A 25,029-nucleotide genomic window follows, 5' to 3' on the forward strand; every position below is an offset into this window, starting at 1 on the left:
CGACCCCCCTGCTGAGCCCCAGCCCAGCCTAGCTCCCGGCACAGGCAGGGTTAAAAGTTACCTCTCGGTTTCTTCTGCCTCCAGCCCCCCCGGGGCCGGATGATGTAACCCCCCTTCTAGCCCTCCCCCCCTCTACCATGTGACACTTTAATTAATAATAGCGCCGTCGTCCGCCCCTCCAGCGCCCGCCCGACACACCACACACACTCACACACGTACACAAACAGAAACTTGGTGTGCGGAGCTGGGGCCGGAGCGCATCGAGGCGCAGCCGGAGCGCACGCGGCTGGAAGCGCAGCGGAGCCAGGAAAGGACGGTGCCCGCGGGCGGAGAAGGGCACCCGGGGCCGAGCCGGGGCACGGCGGGCGGACCGGAGCCAGCGAGTCGAGCCGGAGGAGGAGGAGGAGAAGGAGCGCGGGAGGCGTCCGTCATGTGCCCGTGCCCCCTGCACCGCGGCCGCGGCCCCCCGGCGGTGTGCGCCTGCAGCTCCGGCCGCCTCGAGCAGCGCGCGGCGGCGGCGGCTCAGCTCACGGCCGCCCGCCTCAAGGCGCTCGGGGACGAGCTGCAGGAGCGGACCATGTGGCGGCGCCGGGCGCGGAGCCGGCGGGCCGCAGCCGAGGCGGCCGGCGGCGGCAGCGGGCTCCCAGTCTACTGGGCTTGGCTGTGCGCGGCCGCTCAGGTGGCGGCGCTGGCGGCCTGGCTGCTCCGGAGGAGGAACTTGTAGGAGCGCGGGGGCTTCTTGGCGGGGGCCGAAGCGGAGACCGAGCCGGAGCCCAAGCAACAGGTACCGTCCTGGGGCCGGCCCGGGCCCTGCTACCTGGGGCTGGGCAAAACTTCGGGGCCGCTCCTGTCAGACGCGGGCCGCGCTGGGCTCGGACTGGAGAGATCCAAGTTTCTCTCTTGGTCTCTCCGCTCCCCACCTGCCTCTGCCCTCTCTCTCTTTCTTCCTTTACTCTCATTCTCCTTGTCGGTGCGTCAGTTTCTCATCGACTCTTTCTTTCTCCTCCCCATCTTCCCACTCTCCTCTTCCCCCTCTCCCTTCTCTCAAGTCTCACTCCCTCCTCTCCTCTCCTCTCTTCTCCTTCTCTCTCTTGTCCTGTCCATGTCCTGTCCTGTCCTCTCCTTCCCTCTCTTGTCCTGTCCACGTCCTGTCCTGTTCTGTCCTCTCCTTTCCTCTCACTCCCTTCTCTCCTCTCCTCTCCCCTCCTCTCCTCTCCCCTCCTCTCCTCTCCCCTCCTCTCCTCTCCCCTCTTCTCCTCCCCTCTCTTGTCCTGTCCTGTCCTCTCTTTCTCTTCCTTTCTGCGCTCTCCATCTTTAACAGTCTTTCTTCTGTACCTTCCTGTGTTTCTCGGAGTTTCTGCCCGTTGCTCTGGTTTTCTCTCCTCAATTTCTCCCCCCACCCCCACCCCATTCCTGCCTTCCTCTATTTCTCTTTCCCTAGGCCGTGACACTTCTTTTTGACTTAACCAACTTTCGCTTCCTCCTTCTATCTCATATCTAGTGTCCCACATGGGAGCTCCAAAGAGTACCCCCCCCCCCCCAGAAGCTTGGTCCGGGCCAAGAGCCTGTCTGGGAAAGGCCCTTGAGTTTGGGGCTTACAATGGAGTAGGCAGTCAGTCCCCTTGGAAGGGTGGGAGAAGAGGGACGGTCCAGGGGACAGTTCATCAACTAATAGGTACTGAACCCAGCTGTTCTGGGTGCTCGGCTAACTAAGCACGAGCTATGTAAAGATAAGCAGGTCTGTCCCATTGGCGGCTGAAAGACCGGACAGATGGGAGGTGCAGCAGTGGTAGCAGGGAAGTGGGGGGGGGGCTTTCATGAGGGAAACGGACACTGGGGACCAGGGAAGAGAATAAGGCTGATCCCGGCGGGGCTGAGAAAAAAAGGCAGAAACACTGCTGGTAATCAGTGGGAAAGGCGCTGTTGAGGAAGCCAACGACGCCTGCACGAATGCCCAAGGTCTGGGCCCCGGAGTGCATTGAGCATCCCGAGATTTGCTCCTCCAGGGATTGCATTCTGTGTGCGTCTGCATCCTCGCAATCCGGAGCGGCCGCTAGCAGACAAGTCCCGAGTCCGTACTCTCTAGACTAGCAAGGCGTGGGCGGTGGGGGACGGAGGGAGAATGATTCGGATCCCCTCAGTCCAAGGGGTTGTAGTGATGGGAGATCTGGTGACAGGTGCTTCGTGGGTCCGAGGAAGCTGACCCCTTGCAAAAGAGAGCCTGTGAGTTTCTCCTGGTCTGCGACCCCTGCTAGGCTTCTAACCTGTGGCAGAGGAAAAAGCCTTGAGTCCCACTCCTGCCCAAAGTGGGAGCAAGACGAGCCACTTTAACGTCTTCCCTAGGCACAGGGAAGGCCCCCTGCCTGTCTAGCCCTGGACGTAGTCTGGTTTTTTTTTGTTTGTTTGTTTGTTTTTTTGGTTGTTGTTTATTTGTTTGCTTAACAACTTTCTGGATAGAAGGAAGGGAAGAGAAAAATGAGTAGAGGGAGAAAAGCAAGTTTGAGTGATGGGACTAGGAGGAAGACGAAGGAAAGGCAGAGAAAAAAGAGGAAGAGGAAGATAAAATCCTAGACAATTATAGTCGAAGGGTCTCTTAGAACGTGGAGGATAGGATGTAAGGGCTGGTGAAGACCTTCGAACATACAGTGTTAGAGCCGGGAGGGCTCTTAGAACAGAGAATGCCAAAAGAGAGATCTTAGAACATTAGCATGTCGGAGCGGGGAGAGCTCTTAGAGAAGAGATTTTCCGAGAGGAGAGGAACCTTAGAATATAGACTATTGGGCCCTGGAGTGTAGGGGGTGGTAGATCCGAGAATATCGAGTTCAATCCCCTCATTTTACAAAGTTAAACTGAGAGAGAAGAAGTACAATGGGAGGAGCCCATAAGTTCCCAGGTCTAGGACCGGAATCTCCATTTCATCCAGGCCCCTCATTTTATAGATGAGTAAGTTAAGTGAATTAACAGGTAGTAAAGCGTGAGAGACAGGCCTTGAACCCTGTTCTGTACCACGCAGAGAGTCTAGAGAATTTAATATGAGCCAAAGAAAAACAATGAGAAAGAACGCGACTGAAAAAACCAGGATCTAGAAAGATGGGGGCAGAGAAGCAGGCGCTGAGCGCTGTCAGGGGACAGCTTATTCCTGGTCCCTTGGCTCGGGATACGGGGCGCGGGGTTGGAAGCGCAGAGGGGGCCGGCCAACCCTCGTTCTCCTCAGGTTTCTGCAAGGGCTAGCATTCTCGCGGACCTCGGGGAGTTGACTGACCAGGCAGGAGCCAGCGGGGTGACTGGGGGGGCTGGCGTCCTGGAGGCGCCGAAGATCGGCGGGCGGGCTGGCGGGCGGGGCGGCCGGCGCAGGGGGAGGCGGGGCTGGGGATGCTCGTGGTCCCGGTGTGGCTGGCTGCCCATAGCCTGGGAGGGAGCTTCGGAAGGGGCCGGTGCCCTAGGCGCCCGCCGGGAGAGACAAGGGTTGCGGTCGGATGGGGGATGCATGGGGGAAGCCGTGATGACAGGTCTCTCCCAGGGTTGTCCTGGGCGTTGCCGGGGTTACCAATTTCCAGACCTGGGTGGGGCGTCCTACCCCGGAGCCAGTGCTTTGAGCTCATGAATGGGGGGTCCCGGGAAGAATCCAAACCACCTTCACCCCTGTGGAGATCAGACCCGGACCAGTGTTATCCCGGCAGCCTTAGCACCTCAGAGGGGAGGCGGTGTCCTACAGGGGAAGGAGAATTCTATTTGGAGCCAGATTTTACGTCCCATCCAAATGACCCTGGACAAGTCAAGTTTTCCCATCTGTACCCTTCATTCAAGTTCTCAACCTAAGATGACCATAATGTTAACAATAGCTAGCACTTAGCACTTTAAGGTCTGCAAAGCACCTTGCATATATTATCTCATTTGATCCTCAGGACAACCTTGTGAGGTAGGTGCTATTATCATCACCCCCAATTTACAGAAGAAAAAACTAAGGCATATAGAGGTTAAGTGACTCACCCAGGGTCACACAGCTAGTAAGTGTCCAAGGCAGGATATGAACTCAGGTCTTCCTGGCTCAAAATTCAGCACCCTAATCCACCTAGTTGCTATGATCTCTTTGGACCAAAATTTAAGAAGTTGCCACCCTTCTAATGTCTTTCTTAAAACAACAATAACAACTTCTTCAATTTTATTTTGGACTCCACTGAAGTTCCTTTCTCATTTCTCATCATGGCCTGAAGATGAACCTGGCTTCTGTTTGGGGGGGGGGGCGGGGTGGAATTGCTTCTCTTGGAGCATAAGCATTGGCAGGTTCTACCAAACAGGAAAGAGTTTGAGTTAGGACCTGGTGGTGAACTGTGAGTCTATCCTAGTCTGAACCAACCTAGTTTAATTAAGAGAGAGAGAGAGAGAGAGAGAGAGAGATGGATCTGTCTCCTAAGATACAGAGCAGCTGCAATCTGTATTGGTGGAAAGAGTGTGAAATCACGGGTCCTTCAGGTATGGTGGGGAAACCACACCCCTCCAGTAGAAGGCCCAAGTGAAGACAAAGGTTATTGATCAGATGGGCCAAGATCCCCAGAGCCCATGCCAGGGCCCTAGGGTGAAGGCTGATGAGACCTTTCCTGATAATAAAAAGAATAGGCCAGGGGCTGGGACTAGATTGGTGATTTCAGTGATATTGTGAGCTCTCAAATGATGACAGTCACTTTACTAAAAAAAGACCAGCACTTTAATCTTAGAGAGTGGCCCAAGAGCATCAAGAGGTTTAAATGACTTGCATTAGATCACAGAGTCAACATGAGTCAAAGGCAGGACTTGAACTCAGGTCTTCTTGACTCTCTAAGGTCAGATCTCTATTTACTATGCAATGCTGCCTCTCTATATTATTACTACTACTGCCACTTTTACTAATAATAGTAATAACAGTCCTCGTGATTCGCACTGACTGTATGATCTTGGGTAGGTCATTTAAGCTCCTGACTCCTCTTAGGGAACTGTCTGAGACTATAAATTGCCAAGCAGGGGCTGATTAGCATTGGTGAGATGGTTATCTCATCCTGAGTTTCCCTATATCTGTGCTATCATGAGTCTAACTCTCCCTCCCCTCCTCCCCATATTGGAGCGAATAACACAGCTTGTAGTATCTCTTGATGTCATGAATTCTGTGAGTATCAAATGAGAAAAAGTTGATAAAAATTGCTGCCAGCCATAAAACCTATTTAAATGTCGGCAGTGACTAATCAGGCCCCCTTTCAAAAGTGAGTAACTGGCTAGATTCGGCCTGCTCTTATTCTGCTTCCTTGGTCCCCAAACCACCCCCTCAGAGTGACTGGAGCTGACTCCCTCCCATACCTCCAGTGGTTCAAATCCAAGACACAGTGGGTAGAACACAGGCACTGAAGGCAGAGGATCCGGGTTCAAATCCCACTCTGTCAATTTAGGTGGTACAGTAGATAGAGCACTGACCTGGAGCAAGAAATACCTGAGTTCAAATGTGGCCTCAGACACTTCCTAGCTGTGTGACCCTGGGCAAGTGGCTTAACCTCTCTCTGATTCTGTCTCCCCAAATGGAGATAATATTAGCACTGAGCTCCCAGGATTGCCAGGAAGATCAGATGAGATAATAAATGTAAAACACTTAATACAGTACCTTGTACCTAGTTAGTTGCCTGCCCCTACTATCTGTGTGACCTTGATCTTAAATAATTCATTTCCTTTTATTGGGTCTTGGTTTGCTCAGCCATAAAATGAAAGAATTGGACTATATGATCCATGAGGTTCCTTCCAGCCCCCAAATCTCCAAGCATTTAGGAGAGAAATACAAAAGAGACTTAGGAGTAGGTACATCTTAGGGGGAGGGAGAGTTATGGGAGAAGAGGAGGCAGAATTGATGAGGAATGAAAATGAGGTCTAGGGGCAAGAGTTTACCCTGATGGTAAAGGAGAGATGGGAGAAATGAAGCTAAGGGAAAGAGAGAGGAGGAAAAACTTGATAGACTCAGCAGGTGATTTGGGGGGAAGAAAGGAAGATCATGGAATGAGGGAGCTTGCTTTAATGATTGATGATTGTATAGTTTAGTGTGTTAGCAGAGCCCTTAGGATGTGAGAGGCAGCTGGGAAACAGTGAAAAGATGATCATTTCGGTTTTTGTTCTTATAACCCAAGTGCCTTGAACACAGCCTGGCACCAAAGAGGTACTTTATAAATGCTGCCTGAATTGTTTTCATTTCTTTGCAGAATAAATGAATTTGGGCTCAGATTGTGACTCAAATAAATGAATGAATTTGGAGCCTGAGAGTCTGAATTCAAATCCTAGTCTGCTCTGTTCTCCTTAAGTGACCTTAAGCAATTATCAATTTCTTTGTCTGTACAATTGAGGATGATTTCCATTCCTATGTTGTTTGAGATCGGGGCGAGAGCCTTCATTCTAGGGCCAGGGCTTCATCTTTTCTGTATCCTGGATGCCTTTGGCAAGCTAACAAAGCCTATGGACCCCTTCTCAGACTTGCACTTATAAATATATGCAATGAAATACACAGGATTAGAAAGGAAACCAATTATATTGACATACATGCATGCATACATGCACTGCATACACATACATACATACATACAGGTACACATATATATGTATTGGATGCATATATGTGTAAAAACTTAACATGACCTCAGGCTAAGAAGCCTTGCTGTAGGCAATCAGTTGGTCAGTCAACAAGTTTATCATATGCCTCTTATGTTCTAGGCACTATACCAACCCTCTAGGTGTTTACATTCCATTGGGGGAAATAATTCATGCCCATAACAGTATATAAAACATCTGAACAAAATGCAAGGGCAATTTTGGGGAACATTAGCAATGGTGGGGGGACAAGGAATCAGGAAAGGCATATGAAGCGGAAGGTGAGAAAGGTAGGCAAGGTTGAGTGGAGACGTATGATGGCAACTTTCAGTGCCAAAGGGGGGAGTTTGCAGGTAAGCTTGCAAGTCCTTCCCTCCCTCCCTCCCCCTTGCGCTTCACTCCAGCAAAGACTTTGAGGGCTTCTTTAACTTGGAAGAGGAGGAGAGGGGGCTCATCAGGAAGACATTTGGTTAGTGATCTGAAGGAACCTCGGGAAGCGTCCAGATGTGAGGGAACGGGCGAGCTAATGACACAGCCCTCCTCCCGACCGCCACATGTTCAGGCTGTGAAGCTGGCCAACTCTCCTGGTGAGATTCCAAGTCACAAGTGACTGAGCTGTGGATGTAAATACAACTGTACATGGGGATAATTAAATACACCACCAGCAGCTCACCTTATGGATGCAACTGGGGCAAAAGTGCCTCATCACACGTAGACTTTCCCCGCCCCTATGTCCTTGTTCTCTCTTTCTTTGTCTCAACTTTGCTTATTTGAAGGTTAACAAGTCTAGGATAGGCATGGTTCAGCAAACAAAGTATGGGATTTAGACTGGGAAAGACCCATGGTGGAATTCCATGGTAGCCCCTGGTCAAGTCACTTCCCTCCCTGAGCGACAGTTTTCTTGCCAGCAAAATGAGGGTATTGAGAAGTGTTAAACCCACTTCTGGTGGGGTGGCAAGTGGGCAGCAAAACTCCTAAGTGCTGCGGAAACAGATTAAAATGTTACTTGAGGGGGCAGCTAGATGGCACAGTGGATAAAGCACTGGCCCTGGATTCAGGAGTACCTGAGTTCAAATCTGGCCTCAGACAGTTAACACTTACTAGCTGTGTGACCCTGGGCAAGTCACGTAACCCCAACTGCCTCACCAAAAAAAATGTTACTGGAAAGGTTTAAGAATATAATAAAAATACGATACCGCATAGGTAATATTAATCTGAGTCAAAATGCCTGGCCTGAGTTTGACACCACTGGATTAGATGATTTCTCAGGTTCCTTCTAGCCACAAATCCATGATCTTATCAGTTTTAACTGTAAAATGAGACAGTTGAGCTGATCTCTAAGGTCCCTTCCAGGTCTAAATCTTAAAGCTGAATGAATGAAAAATGTATTAATGAATTTATTAAATGCCTTTTATGTGCTAAGCACCAAGGACACAAATGTGAGATGGTGCCTGTCCTCAATGAGCTTGCATTCTATTAGACCATTCATGTGGAGGAGTGATGGGTGGGGAAGGGAGTTTTGGTCTAGGAGTCACAGGGATGGTGATTGAAAGCAAAGAGCAGTCTGTGGTCAGGATCTGAACTCCTCATTCTTTGGAATTTTTCTACCATGCCCCACCTGTTAGCTTCCTTTTAAGTGTTATCTTTCTCCATTAGAATGGAAGTTTATTGAGGATTTGTTTAGTTGTGTCCATTTGGGGTTTTCCTGGCAAAAATACTGGAATAGTTTGCCATTTCCTTCTCCATCTCATTTTTTTTCTTCGGGGCAATGAGGGTTGAGTGACTTGCCCAGGGTCACACAGCTAGTAAGTGTCAAGTGTCTGAGGATGGATTTGAACTCAGGTCCTCCTGAATCCAGGACTGGTGCTTTATCCACTGTGCCACCTAGCTGCCCTCTGTCTCATTTTACAGATAAGGAAACTGTGGTAAAAAGGGTGAAGTGACTTACACAGGGTCACACAACTACTAAGTGTCCAGATTTGAACTCAAAGATATGAGTCTTCCTGACTCCGTGCCTGGCACTCTATCCACTCTACCACCTGGCTGTCTTTTTGCTTGTGTCTGTAATCCTAGTGTTTAAAGATAATGCCTGATACACTGTAAGAGCTTAATAAATGCCTGTCAACCTGACTGGTTGTGCCTTTCCAAAAACAGTACTAGTGTTGATTTGGTGTGGCCAGATGGAAAGGTAGAAAGATGGGAAAGGGGAAGTGGTGATTTTGTGTGGGTTGGGTATAGCCGTAGGGCAGATGGCTATGTGTCCACCTGGATGGGTAGAAAGGATTCGAAATATGAAGCCTGGTTGGATAGAATGAATTTCAATTCAATTCAATAAACATTAGTAAGCATCTACTATGTCCTAGGCACTGTGCTAAGCACCTGAGATACAAAAAGAGGCAAAAAACAGTCCCTGACCTCAAGGAGCTTACAATCTAATGAGGGAGACAACGTGAATCCTCGAGGTCCTTTTTAGGATTTGGAACCAAAAGGGACTTTAGAAGTCATCCAGTTTTCATTTTACAGATGAGGAAGCTGAGGCTCCTAGAAGAGAACTATCTCAGCCCCAAACTGTCAAGTAGTAAGGAGCAGAGCTGGGAGCCAGCCTCCCCCCACCACACACACACACTCCAAATCCAGCCTTGGTTTTCCTGCTACATCACATGAAATCTTTGGTCCAGGTTATACAGTACAATGCTCTCTACAGTCAAGGCTTTTATATCCATAGTCTCTCCTGTTTCTTTTCCCATCTGTCTGATCACTCTTTCTTGGTCTTCCTTTGTTGCATTCATCATCTATTTTGTTCCCATTGACCATGGGTGTCCCCCAAGACTCTGTCCTGGGTCCTTTTCTCTTCTCCCTCTGTACAGTTTCATTTGGTGATCTCATCAGCTCCCCTGGGTTCAATTATCATTGCTATGCAGATGATTCCCGGATCTGTACATGCAGTCCTTCTCTCTCTGATGAACTCCAGTCCCACATCACCAACTGCCTTTTGGACATCTCAAACCGGATGTTCTGTAGACGTCTCAAACGCAACAGGTGCAAAAAACAACTCATTATCTTTCTTCCTTTATATTTCACAATTATTGTGAATAGTACCACCATCTTCCCTCATCCATCACCTGTGCTTGGTAACGACCTCACTATCATTCTCGCCTCTTCACTTACTGTACATATTCAGGCTGCTCCCAAATCTTATGATGTCTACCTTTACAACATGAGTCATATATGGCTCCTTCTCTCTATTCACACAGCCCTCTATCATCTCATGCCCGGACTGTTGCAATAATAGCCTTCTAACTGGTCTCCCTACCTCAAGGGAGGTAAGTGTTATTATTATCTCCATTTTACAAAAGAGGAAACTGAGGCAGAAGGCAGTTAAGTAAATTACCCAATATTATGCAGCTAATAAGTATCTCAGGAAAAGTTTGAATTCAGTTTTCCCTGACTCCAAGGTCTTGCTCTATCCACTGTACCACCTAGCTCCTTATGGATAATCCCTTCAGCTTGGCAGATCACAGCTCATCCATCACTTCTCATCCTGTGAGACTTTCTCCAAAAGGAGTGTCTCCAAAGTGCCTTCCTCTCAGCTTAATAACATTGTATGGAGACCAACAGAAAACACGGGCTGTCCATTTGTCTTTGCCTTGTAAACGTGAGCTATTACTATTTGCATCAGAGGCTGAAACGTTCCATGTCAATAGACTTTCAATAGCATGCTGTTATGTTTTATAGGAACTCGTCCTATTTATAAAACCTGAAGGGGATTTCTGGACAAACATTGCCCTTTCCTATCTCACACCTTACTTTCTGTACTGTGGGTACACTGGAGAATTCAAAAATGAAAAGTACATCAAATAATAAAAGTAAATAATTTACAAATTAATTTCATAGAATCAGACTCCTAGAATTGGAAGGGTCCTTCAGGGTAACTGATTCTAGCGTATCCTAGAAGAATAGATAAGAAAACACATCTTTCCTTAACAGAGGCGGAGTATCTTGAGTATCTGATTCCATTAGCTGTGCCTGGCACATAGCAAGCCCTTGATTAAATGTATTTTGACTTGATTTGATGTGTCGGTTAGTTTTTCTGACTTGCTTTTTCCCGTTCTTTTTTAATCTTTGTCAGAAGGATGGTTCAGTAGACAGAGAAGCAGGGAGGCCTAGATGCATATAAGAAAGTGATATAAGAACAAATTATATAAATAAATAATTAAAAATTTAAAAAAATTCACTTGGTCCAAATGTTCTTCTTTCCTTCCTTCCCTCCCTCCCTCTCTTCCTTCTTTCCTTCATTCCTTCCTTCCTCCCTCCCTCTTTCCTTTTTCCCTCCCTTCCTCCCTCCCTCCTTACTTCTTTTACTTCCCTTATTAAAGAACTTTTTACATAGCTGTATTGGTACCCAACTCCCGTGGTTGTTAATGCTTTCTCCAATTACTGGGTGGTTACTTTGTACACACTTATCTAGGTACATGTTAGTCTCCCCAGCAGAATATGAGGCAGTAACCATTCAGTAAGTACTTACAATATGTCAGGCACTGTGCCCTGGGGATATAAATACCAGTTTTTTAAAAAGGCATTCCCTGACCTTGAGAAACTTCCAATCTAATGCAGAAGGGATTTGTAAACTGAGGGGAGGTAGAGGGGAGAAGGTCCCTGCTTGGGACATGCTGGTAAAAGCCTATGGAGTCAGATACACATCTGGGAGGGGAATGAAGGCTGGCCAGCCTAGGCCTGACCCCAAAATGGGGGCCTTGGAAGGAATTCCCCAGTGGGCGAAGGGAGCCATCTTGGTGAAGGAAAGGGCCAGCATGAAAAGACAGTTTCGTCATGGTGGCTAGTCTAGATGCACAGCCTTGAGGAGTTTAGCCTCTTGAGGCCAAGGCCTGATTTACACACACACACACACACACACACATATATCCCCCTTAGGGCAGTGAGGGTTAAGTGACTTACCCAGGGTCACACAGCTAGTAAGTGTCAAGTGTCTGAGGCCAGATTTGAACTCAGGTCCTCCTGAATCCAGGGCCGGTGCTTTATCCACTGCACCACTTAGCTGCCCCTATAATTGTTTTTTAAATGTCTTTTTAGCTCTAATGCCTTGTATTAAATCTTATACATAGTAGGTGCTTAATAATTGCTTCTGAATTGAATTAAAAGGAAAGCCTTTTGTTTTTTATAATGATCATTTCCCAAATCTCCATTCTACCCCCACTCCCTATAAAAGAAAAGAGTTAGGGGCAGCTAGGTGGCAAGTCACTTAGCCCCCATTGCCCCACCAAAAAACCCAAAAAAAAACCGAAAAGAAAAGAGTTGACCAAAACCAATTGATAATAAGAGTAATTAATAATAGCTAGCATTTACATAATGCCTACGATGTGTCAGGCACTGTGCAAGTGCTTAACAAATATTTTATTTGTTCCTCATAACAACCCTGGGAGGTAGGTGCTTATTGAACCCCTTTTGCAGTTGAGGCAATTGAGGCACAGAGAGGTTATATAACTTGCCCAAGGTCACACTGCTAGTAAGTGTCTAAGGCCCAATTTGAACTCAGGTCTTCCTGACTCCAGGCCCAGAACTCTAACCATTGTACCACCTATCTACCCAAATGACAAAAATGTAGAACCTCTCCAATGAGTTCAATCAATTAATCAATCGACAAACCTTTACTAAGTGTCTCCAGGTAGTAGAGATGCTAAGACAAAAACGAAATGTTCCCCACCACCCAGGAGCTTACATTCTGTTAGAAGAGACAACATGTGCACTTATAAGTATATACCAGATCAAAGAAAGGCAGTTAGTAGGGAGTGGATTGCAGGCATAGAGTATAGTCTATGAAAAGCTGGGAGGTGCAAGATGGAGGATGCCCTCTTTCACCCCTTTATACCCCAGTCGGCACACCTGAGAGTAGGGAAGCGTGTGCTCTGTCATCTCTTCTGTCAGGTCCAGATTGGCCATTGCAATTAATCTGAGCCTGGCTGCCTTTTCCCCGTTGTTTTCGATTACATCAGCCTCGCCATTGTATTTACCTTATTTATTGACTTGGCTCCTGAGATGTCTGCGTTCCAGCTGCTCTGTGTCTGGGTTGCACAGGGCACTCAGAGGCCAAATCTATGGATATGATCCCCCGTAGGGCAGTTCAGTGTATGGAGCAAATAGTTCTTCCCCATTAGTAGATTCAACTAGCAAGTCTGGTTGCTAGTAAGATTGGGTGGGATGGGATGGAACTGCATGTGAGTGAGTGAGTGAGTGAGTGTGTGTGTGTGTGTGTGTGTGTGTGTGTGTGTGTGTATGACTGCTTGCAAATCCACCTCCATCTCTGGGAAAATACCTTTAAGGGCATAATGAAGATCGCCCCCTGCCCACCCCCCCACTTTGAATTGGCCCCCTGATGGCAGCTTAAATAGTAGGCTGGGAAATACTGGCAAGTTCGAACTGAGCTCCAATGGGAGCCCTTATTACCCAGAGGATGAAACTAAAGCCCAGGGATAGCTATTGAGGGCAAACACTTTATAAGCCTTAAAGCACTAGAAAAATGTGAGTTATCATTATTCACCACCAAAGTCCTATTCTGGTGTCTCTTTGTGGTGTGAAGTGTGGGCTGGTGATGGACTAGTCCTGGTAAGAAAGGAAACAAGAATTTATTAAGCGTTTACTGTGTGCGAAGTGTTTTACAGATATTGTGCAATTTGATCCTCACAACAATCCTGGGAGACAGGTGCTTTTATCATCCCCATTTTGCAGTTAAGGAAGCCGAGGTGAAGTAGCTTGTCCAGGGTCACACAGCTAGTAAGTGCCTGAGGTTGGATTTGAACTCAGATCCTCCTGACTCCAGGCGTGGTTCTCTATTTACTGTGCCACCTCATAAGTCATTAGATTTAGCACTGGAAGGAACTTTAAATGTCATCGAATGCTCTGTGTGTATTTTACAGATAAGGAAACTGAGGCCCAAAGAGGTTAGAGTAATTTAGAGTGAATTAGAGTATCATAGATTAAGAGCTGGGAAGGAACCTCTGACACTATTGAGTCCAACTCCCTCATTTCACACATGAAGAAATAGATCCCCTCCCCACCAAGGTTAAATGACTTGTCCAAGATCACACAGGTAGCTGAGCTGGGATTTAATCTTGGGTCCTCCCATTCTCAGTCTGGTACTCTTTCTACTACCCTTTACTGTCATCATTCTCCATAAATATTTGTCATCCAAGATCATGCAGAGACTTATGGGAGACATAAGCCCTGTCTTCAGAGAAATTATGGGGGCTTGCTCCTGAACACCAACTCCACTCAGCTGGGCAGCTCTCATGTGATAATGAACCTCACTTCTCCACGGTATCAGAAAGCAGAGAGAGAACCCAAATGACTCCCCTTTGGCCTTCATTTTCTTATCTGTAAAACCAGGTTAGACCCCATGGCCTCTGAAGTCCCTCCCAACTCTAAATCTATGTCACCATTCCCCAGAGTCACAGTATTCTCCTTTATGAAACGAGAGGTTGGAAAGGATAACTTCCAAGGCTCCTTCTGCTCTAAATCTAAGATCCTAGGAGCCTAACCAGTCCAGAAAAAAACAGACAGAGGCTCAATAGACCATAAATTATGGCAAATAAACAAATCTTGTCTTAGTTTAGAGCATCATATACTCCGGACACGCCTCCTGGCAGTCCTTGTCTGTGGAGTTGGGGTAGTACCCCTCCCCCGTGCTAGTCATGTCTTCCCTCCTCACCTCTGCCTCATAGCATCAATCCCTCACTTCCTTCAAGACCCAACTCAAGCACCACCTTCTACATCAGGTGTCAAATGTGCCACCTGCCGCCTGTGTGAGGCTTGAACCAGATTCAAGTACGATTGGGAAATATTTAACAGAATAAATAAAAATGCAATTGTTCAGTGGGTTCAGCCATGTCCAACTCTGTGTGGCCCCATTTGGGGATTTCTTGGCAAAGATACTAGAGCTGTTTACCACTTTATTCTCCAGCTCATTTTACAGAAGAGAAAACTGAAACAAACAGGGTGAAGTGACTTGTTTAGGGTCACATAGCTAGTAACTGAGACCAGATTTGAACTCAGGAAGATGAGTTTTCCTTACTCCAGGCCCAGCACTGTATCTGCTGCAGCGCCACCTAGCTGCCCCCATCCTTTTCTTCTTATACTATTATATGTATATGTGGTACAATGGAAAAAATACTAACTCTAATATCAGAGGACCTGGGTTCAAATCTCATCTCTAGCACTTATTTCCTGTGTGACCATGGGTAAATCACTTAATCTCACTGGGTCTCAATCTCCTTATCTGTAAAATGAGAGGGTTGGACTCAATCTGTGATTTTATTATAGAATATAGTATTTCAGTGTCTAATTTTATTATGATTTCGGTGTCTGATTTTATTGTGGAATTGAAGATACTTGAAAGCAGGGACCATTTCATCCTTTGTCTTTGTAGCCCCAGTCTGTAACATGTAGTAAACCTTAAAGCACCAGAAAAATGTGAATTTACTATTGTTTTTACTAGCATCATCATCATCATTGTTATTAACAACCATGAATTTCCTACTTTGATGCCTCTATAACATGAAATCTGGGCTAGTGGAGGATCAGGATAAGTAGTTTTAGGAAGGAGGGAAACGAGAATTAGTAGTAGTTGCTTAATAAATGCTTGTGGGTTGTTAATAGCAATGGTAATATCTTTAAACTACAGTTTCATCAGTGGGATTGCTTCTTCTAAACTACAACCCCTCTATAAGTCATCTGATGCTCCCCCAGAGTTTCTGTGACCCCCCAAAATCTATTGTCCTACAGCCAATGAAGGGATGAATTTCTCCAGACCTTGAAGTGGAGCAGTGTCTGAAGTCTAGAAGACCTGAGTTCAAATCTGTCATCAGATACTTACTAGCTGTGTGACCCTGAGCAAGTCACTTCACCTGTCTGTCTCAGTTTCCTCATCTGTAAAATGGGGGTGATAATTGCATCTGCCTTGTAGGATTATTGTCAGGATCAAATGAAATAACATTTGTAAAGTGCTTGGAACATAATAAGTGTTATCTAAATATTAGCTATGTTGATGCTACATTTTCCTGGGAAACTGAGACCCAAAGCTTCCCTTTCCTTATGTATATATCTCCAGGCTCTAACCTTCATCATTCTAACTTCCATCACAGCCTCCTTTCAGCTCTGAGCTTCCTAATAAGCCAGCACCAGAGAAATGTATCATTATTTAAGTGATAATTAGGACCAGAGGAACCCTTCTCCCCTTCCATGATTATTCCCCTGGAGAGGGTCTTTTTATACAGCTTTATAAGCTGTTAACACTGGTACCGGCTCTGTGCCCTACTCTAGCTTATTTTCTTGTTTAAAAAAAAAGGAAAGAAGACAGAGGTAGAAGGAGCTTCTAAAAGGTGTCAGGGCACCTTCTAATAAAGTTATTTTCTTGTCCCCTGTAAGCACTCCTGATGCAAAAAGAAAAAAGAAACATGTTCCACCAGAAAGCCAATAGCAGCCAGGACCAGGAAGTCCTGTGGTATGTAGCCCTATTTAGCTCACATCTGGATGGTTATGCTCAGTTCTGAGGAGGTCATGTTTTTTAGGGAGGACCCCAATAAGCAAGAGAATGTCTAAAGGAAGGCAGCTAGGATGGGAAGGCTCTTGAGACTATGAGAAAGAATTATTAATAACTGATATCTTGAGAGACCCAGTAATCTTCTCTTTTTATTTTTAAAAGTATTTTATTATTTTCCAGTTACATATAAGGATAGTTTTCAACATTTGTTTTCATAGGATTTTTAGTTCCAAATTTTTCTCCCATCCTCCCCTCCCTCCTCCTCAAGACAGAAAGCAGTCTGATATAGGTTATATATGTACAATCACATTAAACATATTTCTACATTAGTCATCTTGTGAAAGAAGAATCAGAGTACAAGGGGAAAAAACTTTAAAAAAAAAAGGAAAAAAAAAACAGCCCAAAAGTAGAAACAATACAGTTCAATCTGCATTCATAATCCACAGTTCTTTTTTCTGGATGTTGAGAACATTTTCTATCATGAGTTCTTTGAAACTGTTTTGTATCATTGCACTGCTGAGAACCAAGTCTATCACCATTGTTCTTCCTCTTCTTCTTCTTCTTCTTCCTCCTCCTTCTCCTTCTCCTTCTCCCCCCCCCTCCTTCTTCTTTTTCTTCTTCGTGAGGCAGTTGGGGTTAAGTGACTTGCCCAGGGTCACACAGCTAGTAAGTGTCAAGTGTCTGAGCCTGGATTTGAAGTCAGGTCCTCCTGAATCCAGGGCTGGTGCTCTATCCACTGCGCCACCTAGCTGCCCCTCTTCTCTTCTTTCTTAGTCCTTTCTCCTCTACCACTCCAAGTTCATCTGGGTCAAACCCTACCCAAGTTTACAAAGAATCTTGGGTGGAGATAGATCCTAGCTAGCTGAAGGACTAATGAAATTAAAGCACACCTAGGTGGAAAACTATTTTGGGTGAGGGGTCCACATTCCTTCTCTGATATCAAGAGTTGAGTGAACTGAGTCATGAATCTTCAGACTTCATTTTAATATAACCCCCCTCCAATCATGTCAACCAATTAGATTTGATTGCTATGTAATGAACCTCCTACAATTGGAAGGGTGTATGAACTGAGGGACCCACTTCCATGAGGGGTCTTTGGTCTGAGAGAGATGACCAATAGACCTCCTTTTATTAATAACCCACTGGCCTGGGGCAGCTAGATGGCGCAGTGGATAGAGCACCAGCCCTGGAGTCAGGAGTACCTGAGTTCAAATCCAGCCTCAGACACTTAATACTTACTAGCTGTGTGACCCTGGGCAAGTCACTTAACCCCAATTGCCTCACTAAAAAAAAAAACCAAAAAAACCAACCCCAAAAAACGAAAAACCCACTGGCCTATTAATAAAATGATTAAATTACACTGAAACTATGTCTCATATTTTTAATCCTCACAAGACCTTGTCATATAAGAGTCAACTGAAGCAAATAACACTTGGGGGGACATGAGAGCTGTGTTCAAGTATATGAATGAGGGGCAGCTAGGTGGCATAGTGGATAGAGTACCTGCCCTGGAGTCAGGAGGATCTGAATTCAAATCCAACCTCAGACACTTAACACTTACTAGCTGGTTGACCCTGGGCAAGTCACTTAACCCCAATTGCCTTACCAAAAAAAAAAAGAAAGAAAATCAAGTATATGAATGCCTGTCATAGTCAAGAGCAATTATACTTACTCTTGTCCAGAGAGGGTGGAACAAAGAGCATTGGGTAGAAGCCACAGGGAGGCAAGTCTAGCCTTAATGTCTAGAGAGCTTTCTAATGAAGGGAGCTGTCCCAAAGTGGAAATGGGCTGTCACAAGAAGGTAGTGGGGGGGTCTCCCAGCAAATTCCTTCACTGGGCTGACCCTCAGTTTCCTCATCATGTGATTGTTGTGGGTAAAACACTTTAGAAACTAGTTTCTATGCTGTGGGCACAATAGGTTCTATAACAACTCAAGGACTAGAAATTCCCATGTAGGACACAAACAATTTTTGGGAGGCCCCTACCCAAAGAACTAGTACAGACTGTGGGTGCAGCAGGTACTAGGCAAATATTGATTTTCTGAATGAATTAGGATTAGGAGAGAAATAGAAGACTTCGTTCTTGGCTGCATAAACACATCTAACAATTGCTTTACCTGGGACAAGTAGCAGTGGTCGATGAGGGATATACACTTGAGATGTGACTACTGGAGATGCAGTGGGGAGAGGGAGCCCATCCTGGTTTCTCCACTATTGAAGGAGGAGGAAACGGGCAGTGGGGGCGGGGTAATGTAGGCAGGGGAAGAAAAATGTCCTTTCTCATTTCAGTGGGGCTTCAAATGTTCTTCCCTGGATCAAAGCCCAATTATCTCACCCTAGTTATGGTTCTGCCTGCCTAAGAGTACCTTATTGGGCCATAGGAATGTAGATCAGTGGAATCTCAGAGTCCCTCTAGTCCAACCCCTTCAGATTACAGATGAGGAAACTGGGGCCCAGAGTTGTTGGGTGACTAGCCCAAAGTCACACAGGGAATAAGCACGAAAGGGAGAGTTTGGACCAAGGTTTCCTGCTTCCTGAGGGTCGATGCCCTTTCCATTATACCACACAGCCTCTTATTCTAGTTCGGAATATGTAATGCCAAAGATTTGCCTCTTTGTTGTTGTCATCTTGAGTGCCCAACACAGAGTAGATGCTTACTTAATAGGTGCTACTTCCTTGATGAGCAGAAGTCACTCGTGTTTCCATATTAACCAAGATGCAAATCTTTTGTTTCCCCAGGCTGGAGAAAATCCTGTGTCCTTGGAGCAAGCTGGATCCCATTTTCCTGGAGGGAATCCAGAACATGAGTAGCCACTGGCCCAGAAGGGTGGCACTATGAGCGGAAAGTGGAGGACATCAAAACACCTTGGGCAACGGGAATGCCAAATTGGACTGGAGGTGACCTTCAGACATCCAGCAGCAGAAATAGAAACAGAAACCTATCCATATATATACATATCCATATATATATATATATATAAGAGAGAATAGGAATATTTATCAAATCTGCATGCCTTGTTGAGAACGGGCGTTCCCGTTCCTTTTATGCGACTCGCTGTATGAACATTTGTCCCCTCCGCGTTTGAGGCGCAGGAAGTGAAGGCCCCCTGGGACAGGGCTAGCACATTTCCCACGGCCAGAGTCAAACCTCTGGTGATAACAACCAGGGGGATACAGATGGGGAAATGGAAGCCTGCTAGTCTTGGCAAGGGTGGGCACAAGGTCCAGGGTGTTTTCACCTTGGAACATTCTGATGAGGCCCAGTTTGTGTATATAGAAACTCTGCCCCACTAGGGGCAGATCCATTTTTCTATCTGTCTGGTATCTTTGGTGCTTTGTTTTCATATTTGCCTGGTGCTAACCTGCCTTTCTGGTGCTACTATTTTACTGAAGTTGCTCATGGGGCTGTGGACTGGAGAGGAACTAATTTCGCTCGTTCAGAGTTTTTGTTTTAAAAGGGATAAATTGCCAAGTTCTGTTAGCCATATTCTTTCCTGTCCTTGGGTCCTTTGGGGGCACACCTTGGGCACTGGGAAGGATTAGGGAAGACTCAGCAAGAGGAAACTTGGCCCCACAAATAAGTGGGAACTTCTCCCCTTCCTCAAGAGTTACCCTGGGAATCGATTTCACAGCAATTCCAAGGGATTCCTACTCTTGGATTTGGGAGATTTAAGAGCCAAGATGCTGAATAGGGTTTCTAAGCAGGGGCTGGAGGGGAGAAGCTGCTGGGCATTCCAGCAGTAGGCACCAGACTGGCAAGGCATCAGAGGTTTTCAAGATAAGTTACTATTTTCAGAAGTTTATAGATCAGTTATAAGAATGCACCTCTGAGTGCAACTTGGCTCCAGAGTCCCCCCCCTCTAGGGAGCAATTATCATTACTATTATTGTTATTATTTTTGTTTTCATGAAAAAAAAAAACTGAAATAACAGCTGGTATTATATATCTGCTCTGGGCTTCCATCTCCTGTTGTCTCAATGGGCGAGATAGAGAAGGCTCAGGCTGTAGATTCCAAATGATACCGCACATATTTTGTGGGCAGAGGCTTTGCTCACTTTGGTGGCTGGGAGTCCCAGCTGTGAGAGCACAGCGCAAGTAGCAGGAGCTCATTGGGCTCATCTGGCTGAAATGGGACCGATCCCTTGGCATTTGCTGAAATGAGGCGGATCCCATAGAAGGCAGGAAGAGCTTCATGGCAGGGTCCCAATTCCTGCTGCTACACCTCCCCCTCCCCTCTAGCTTTTTCTAAATAATTCTTACATTAAACATTTTTGAATGGACAACATATGAAGAGAGTTGAACCATCCTCCTTTCTCTCACACATGGTCAGTTGGATTTGACTTTGTGGAGCAGACACGATGCTGACATTTAACTCTATATTCCAGGTACTTGGACCTCTCTTTTCCTGTGATCCCATAGGCCTGTATTCTGAGGCTTTGAGCCCTGTTGATGGATGTTGGAGTTAGGCATCTAGAAGGGAGGATGAGAAAAGGAGGGCGGCACGTGTACCTGACTCCTTCATCTACTCGGGGATATTAGGACTCTGTCAGAACCCTTTCTTGGCTTAACATAGTATCTGTTCCATTGTCCTTGACTCTGCCCAGGGTGAGCTTCCTGGCATTAGGTGGCACCACAAGATGGTGTTTATTTAAGGGTTGCCTTTTCCATACTCCTCTAGTATTTGTAGGATTATCTGATGGTCTCCAGTTTGGGGGTACAGAAGGAAACACTCCCAGTCAGTGATCCCTTTCTTAGACTTGGATTTCTCTCTTCTCTCTTCAGTTAGCCTTTAAATCACTCCTGCCAGGGGAACAGAATTTCCCCCAGCCAAAGGTGTGGGGGTTGTAGTCTGGGAGAGACTTTGATTTCAGGAAAGCTAGTTTGCTGAGAGATCCAGGCACACCCCAGAAGTTTTATGGCTAGGACTCACTGTACATAGCTTCCATGTATTATTAGCAAATGTGTATCTAAACCTTGCATTTTGGGGGTGGGGTGGGGGAGGCACATCATTAGGATGAGTGCACTTCTTTGTGACCCCTGCTTTTGACAAGGGGTTGTTTTTATGCTCATTTTGATATGAGACTTGACTCCTGATTGACATTTGTATTAGGAAATTGACGCATGATATATACCCATATATGTCTCTGCTGTCTTTTCAATGCATTACGGGGATTGCATGGGATAGTGAGCTGGGCTCTTTGGTTATTGTCTGTATTCTGACCATGAGTTCCATCTCTCAGGTTCCTCATTATCCCTCTTTTGCTCTCTCTCTCTCTCTCTCTCTCTCTCTCTCTCTCTCTCTCTCTCCCCTTGTTCTCCAGACACTAAGAAGTCATTGATTTTGACGAGCTTCACTGCAGAGCCTCAAAGGAGATGGAGAGGGGGAGGGAGGGAGGGAAGGAGAGAAGCAGTCAGGCAGGGCTTAAAATAAAGAAAGACCTCATCTTGGATTTCAGCAGACTGACTTGGTACAGCAGAGGGGGGTGGGTTCTGAGATCATCGTCTAGGTGCTGGCTTCCAAGGAAGAATGGCCTGGGCTCAGTTTAAAAAAAAACCCACTACTCTAGAAAATGGGTTACATCCCTGGGAGGTGGGGAACGTGGGGTCTGGGGCACTCCTGAGACTTCAAGATTCTTCATCAGCAGTCACTCCCTTCAAAGCAAATTATTTCTTCTTCTTCTTTTTTTCTTTACCTCCCTCCAAAGTTGGAGATAACCAGCTGGAACAGCTTTTCATATCCTTGAATATTTACCAAACATACAGGAGGAGTCTGGTGGCTTTTTATCCGCTGCAGGATATTGTCAAGAAATCACCAGAGCTGAGAGTTAAGAGGGAAGCCACATAACTGCATTCCCACACAATTTTGTGGCCTCCAGCCTAGCCATAAGCAGAGGAATCAAGCTGAGAGAAAAGAATCATTTAGAAGAAAAATAAGAAAAGACTTCTAGATGAGTGGGGTGGTGGAGAGAGGACCAGATTTAGTTAGAGGACCCAGGTTCAAATCCTGTCCTGGCTGCTTACTACCTGTGTAGCCTTGGTTGAGCGTCATCTTTCTGGATTCCAGTTTCCTCATCCATTAGAGAAAAAGAGTGAGGGGATTTTCCTAGGTCTCTTCTGGTCCTAGATCTTATTATCTTATGATGAAACCTACCCAGGTTAGGCCAAGCATTTGCCTTCTTTAAAGGCAGGTTTTAAAAATTGTAGCCTCCTCCTTTCTGCTTGCCACCTTCCTGTCAGTCCACTGGAGACTTTGCGTCTTTACAGTAAAATAGGTGGCCTCACTTGACTCTAGTCTTAGGTTAGACATACATGAAAGGAAGTCGTTCCTGATTAGAAATCTATTGAGACACTGGTAGGGATGACTTAGGGAGTAGCCGGAGGGTTTCTTCCATATTGAGTTTTAAGTATATAATAGAACTGTCTATGTTCATGTTTTGGGGGCTGTCCTGGCTGATGACAGACTAGGTGATGCTAGAGGTCCCTTTCAGTGTGGGAATTAGTCAAAACAATGAGGTGTGGGTACTCCCCAGTAGGACAAGCGAGTTTGCCATCCCTTGGCTTCATAGTTCAAAGCCACTGAAGTTTCCATCCTTGTGTATAGCCATGTGACTGGACCAGGGTCCAGGAGAACTATCTGGTTCCATTGAAAAGGATGTATTGTTCCAAATGGACAAGGCTGGGAATGGTATCCTCTGGGTTTGTTTTTTTTAACCCATCCCATACTTTTAGGATACTGTTACTTTTCCTTTTATTTATTACCTGTTCTGGGTCCCAGTCCCCAGAAACAGCATGGAAAGAACATTGACTTTGGTGACAAGAGGACCCAGTTTGAATTCCAGTTCTAATACAGGCGACCAGTTTCTACTTGGGCAAGTCATGTCCCCTCTCCAGGCCTCAGTTTCCTCCTTTGTCAAAATGAAGAGGTTGGTCTAGTTGATTCCCAATTTTCCTTATAGCTCAAGAATGGAAGATCCTAGAAGGAGCATCTTATTTGTCTTTCCATCATCCCAGGGCATTGGGTTCTGGAAAAACATTTCTGCCTTCCATCTGCTCCCATTTCCAAAGTCCCTCCCAAACCCATTCCTTCTGTGGTGCCCCCTACCCTGCCTTTTTGTTTCACTAAAAGCCTGGCTTTTGAAGAATAATTTACTTTAGGGAGGGGTTTCTTAACTTGAGATACACAGACTCCCCAGGGGGTCCCGGAATAGATTTCAGACAGCCCATGAATTTGGACTGGGGTAAAATGACATTTTTATTTCAAGACAACTGATTTCCTTTGTAATCCTATGTATTTTATTAATTTAAAAACGTTTCTGAGAAGGGGCCTCTAAGCTTCAGCAGACTTCCCAGGGTTCCAGGACAGGAACAAAGTGAAGAACTCTTTTTATGGGGGAGTCTTGGAGCTGGGCACAGAATGTTTCTATAGTGGGGTTTACAGGTTTTACCATGTGGTTTGTCAGGTCTCCATGTGTTGCCTAGCCTCAATGGGGATGCCACAAGCTTGAGAATGCACCCTTCTGGTTTCTGATGTGACAAGTTTGCTGTGCTGATTTGTAAGAAGGATTTCATACCTTGAAAATGCTTTGTACATATTTATAATGACTTTATTAAAAAATTCACCGTGCTCTTGAGCCTAAAGCCTTGATCGATCTTTTCATTTTTCTCTCCTGAGGGCTCTGGAGGTGGGTTGGGGCTGAGGGGTGGGAAGGGGCTGCTCCCTTGGGATTCTCTCTTCCCTGTTTGGAGGCCTGAAGATGGCCAGGACTCAACCCACACAAGAGACTGGATAGGAAGGGTCAACACAGACCCCCTGCTGTTCCTGATCCATGAGTGCTAGATTTGGGAGTTGGGAGATGTAAAGAATTAATTGTTATCTGAGGTTTTTATGACCCCATCTTTTGGCTAAAATTAAAAAAAAAACCTCGGGGCGCACACTGGCCTGGGGCTCCGTAAACCATGGCACTCCACCCACTGATTGTAGCCGCTGCCATGGCACTGGCACCTCACATCATCACCACTTGCTGACGCCTACAGGGGCCTGGCAAAATTATAATGATTGGAAGCCCAGTGAGGGCAGTCACGTGACTGTCAGAGCAGCCAGCCAGTTGGCTAGGGGCTGTGTGCGGTCAGCCTGGGGTCTGCTGGGAAGAAGGGAGGTTTTTTGCCATTCTAGCTTGAAGCTGGAAGGCGACAGGACGCTGCTGTGTGTTCTCAGCTGATTCCTGGGCGGTGGTGTGATTCAGGTTGTATTACTTCCCTTTTGCCATTTTATTCCCTTTCCCTTAATCCTACTGGTCCTGTTTGTGTTTTTTAAAGTTGTTCTTGTTAAATAAATCCTGCTCTGTTTTGAGGTAGGCTGTCAGTCTCCTTCCTTGCCCCAATATTGCGGCAAGCTGCCTAGCTACCACTCCCCAGTTAAAAATTGGTCCCTACAGAGACCAAGGTTCAAATCCTGTCTCTGAAGTTGTGTGACTGTGGGCAAGTCACTTAACTTCCCTGGGCTTCAGTTTTCTCATTCATAAATACAGGGAGTTAGAATAGATGGCCTCTGAGATCTTACTCCAGAGAGAAGAGCCATTCAGATCTAAATCCTACAATCACAGATAGTGTGCCAGACAAGTAACTTCCTTTTCCTTATCCATAAAATAGGAACGACATTTGCACTTTCTACCTACCTAATGGGGGTAGTGGGAGGAAGGTGCTTTGTGAACCTTAAAATAATATAGAAATGGGAAGTACAATTATGATTATCCCATTTCTAGTGATAGACTAAAGGTCAGGTAGAAGAAAGAAAACCTTTCAGTCCCATGGGATGGAAGAGAAAGTCTCCTTCCCCCTGCTGCTCCCAGGTCCATAGGAAGCAGTCAGATTCAAATACACAGA

At 46.0% G+C, this 25,029-nt stretch overlaps 1 protein-coding gene across 1 annotated transcript; it reads left to right on the top strand.

Annotated features, from left to right (window-relative positions):
• Positions 1 to 430: 430 nt before the first annotated feature.
• On the top strand, positions 431 to 24,344 carry HRK (harakiri, BCL2 interacting protein). The gene is made up of 2 exons (XM_043975881.1): positions 431 to 784; positions 18,886 to 24,344. The coding sequence occupies exon 1, from the start codon at positions 431 to 433 to the stop codon at positions 722 to 724; it is 294 nt and encodes a 97-aa protein (XP_043831816.1). The 3' UTR covers positions 725 to 784; positions 18,886 to 24,344.
• Positions 24,345 to 25,029: the final 685 nt, after the last annotated feature.

This window comes from Dromiciops gliroides, chromosome 1 (assembly GCF_019393635.1).
Source record: "Dromiciops gliroides isolate mDroGli1 chromosome 1, mDroGli1.pri, whole genome shotgun sequence".
Lineage (NCBI taxonomy): Eukaryota > Metazoa > Chordata > Mammalia > Microbiotheria > Microbiotheriidae > Dromiciops > Dromiciops gliroides.

Excerpts from the sequence above, each read along its gene's own strand:
- HRK (XM_043975881.1), top strand. The coding sequence starts at position 431 with ATGTGCCCGTGCCCCCTGCACCGCGGCCGCGGCCCCCCGGCGGTGTGC.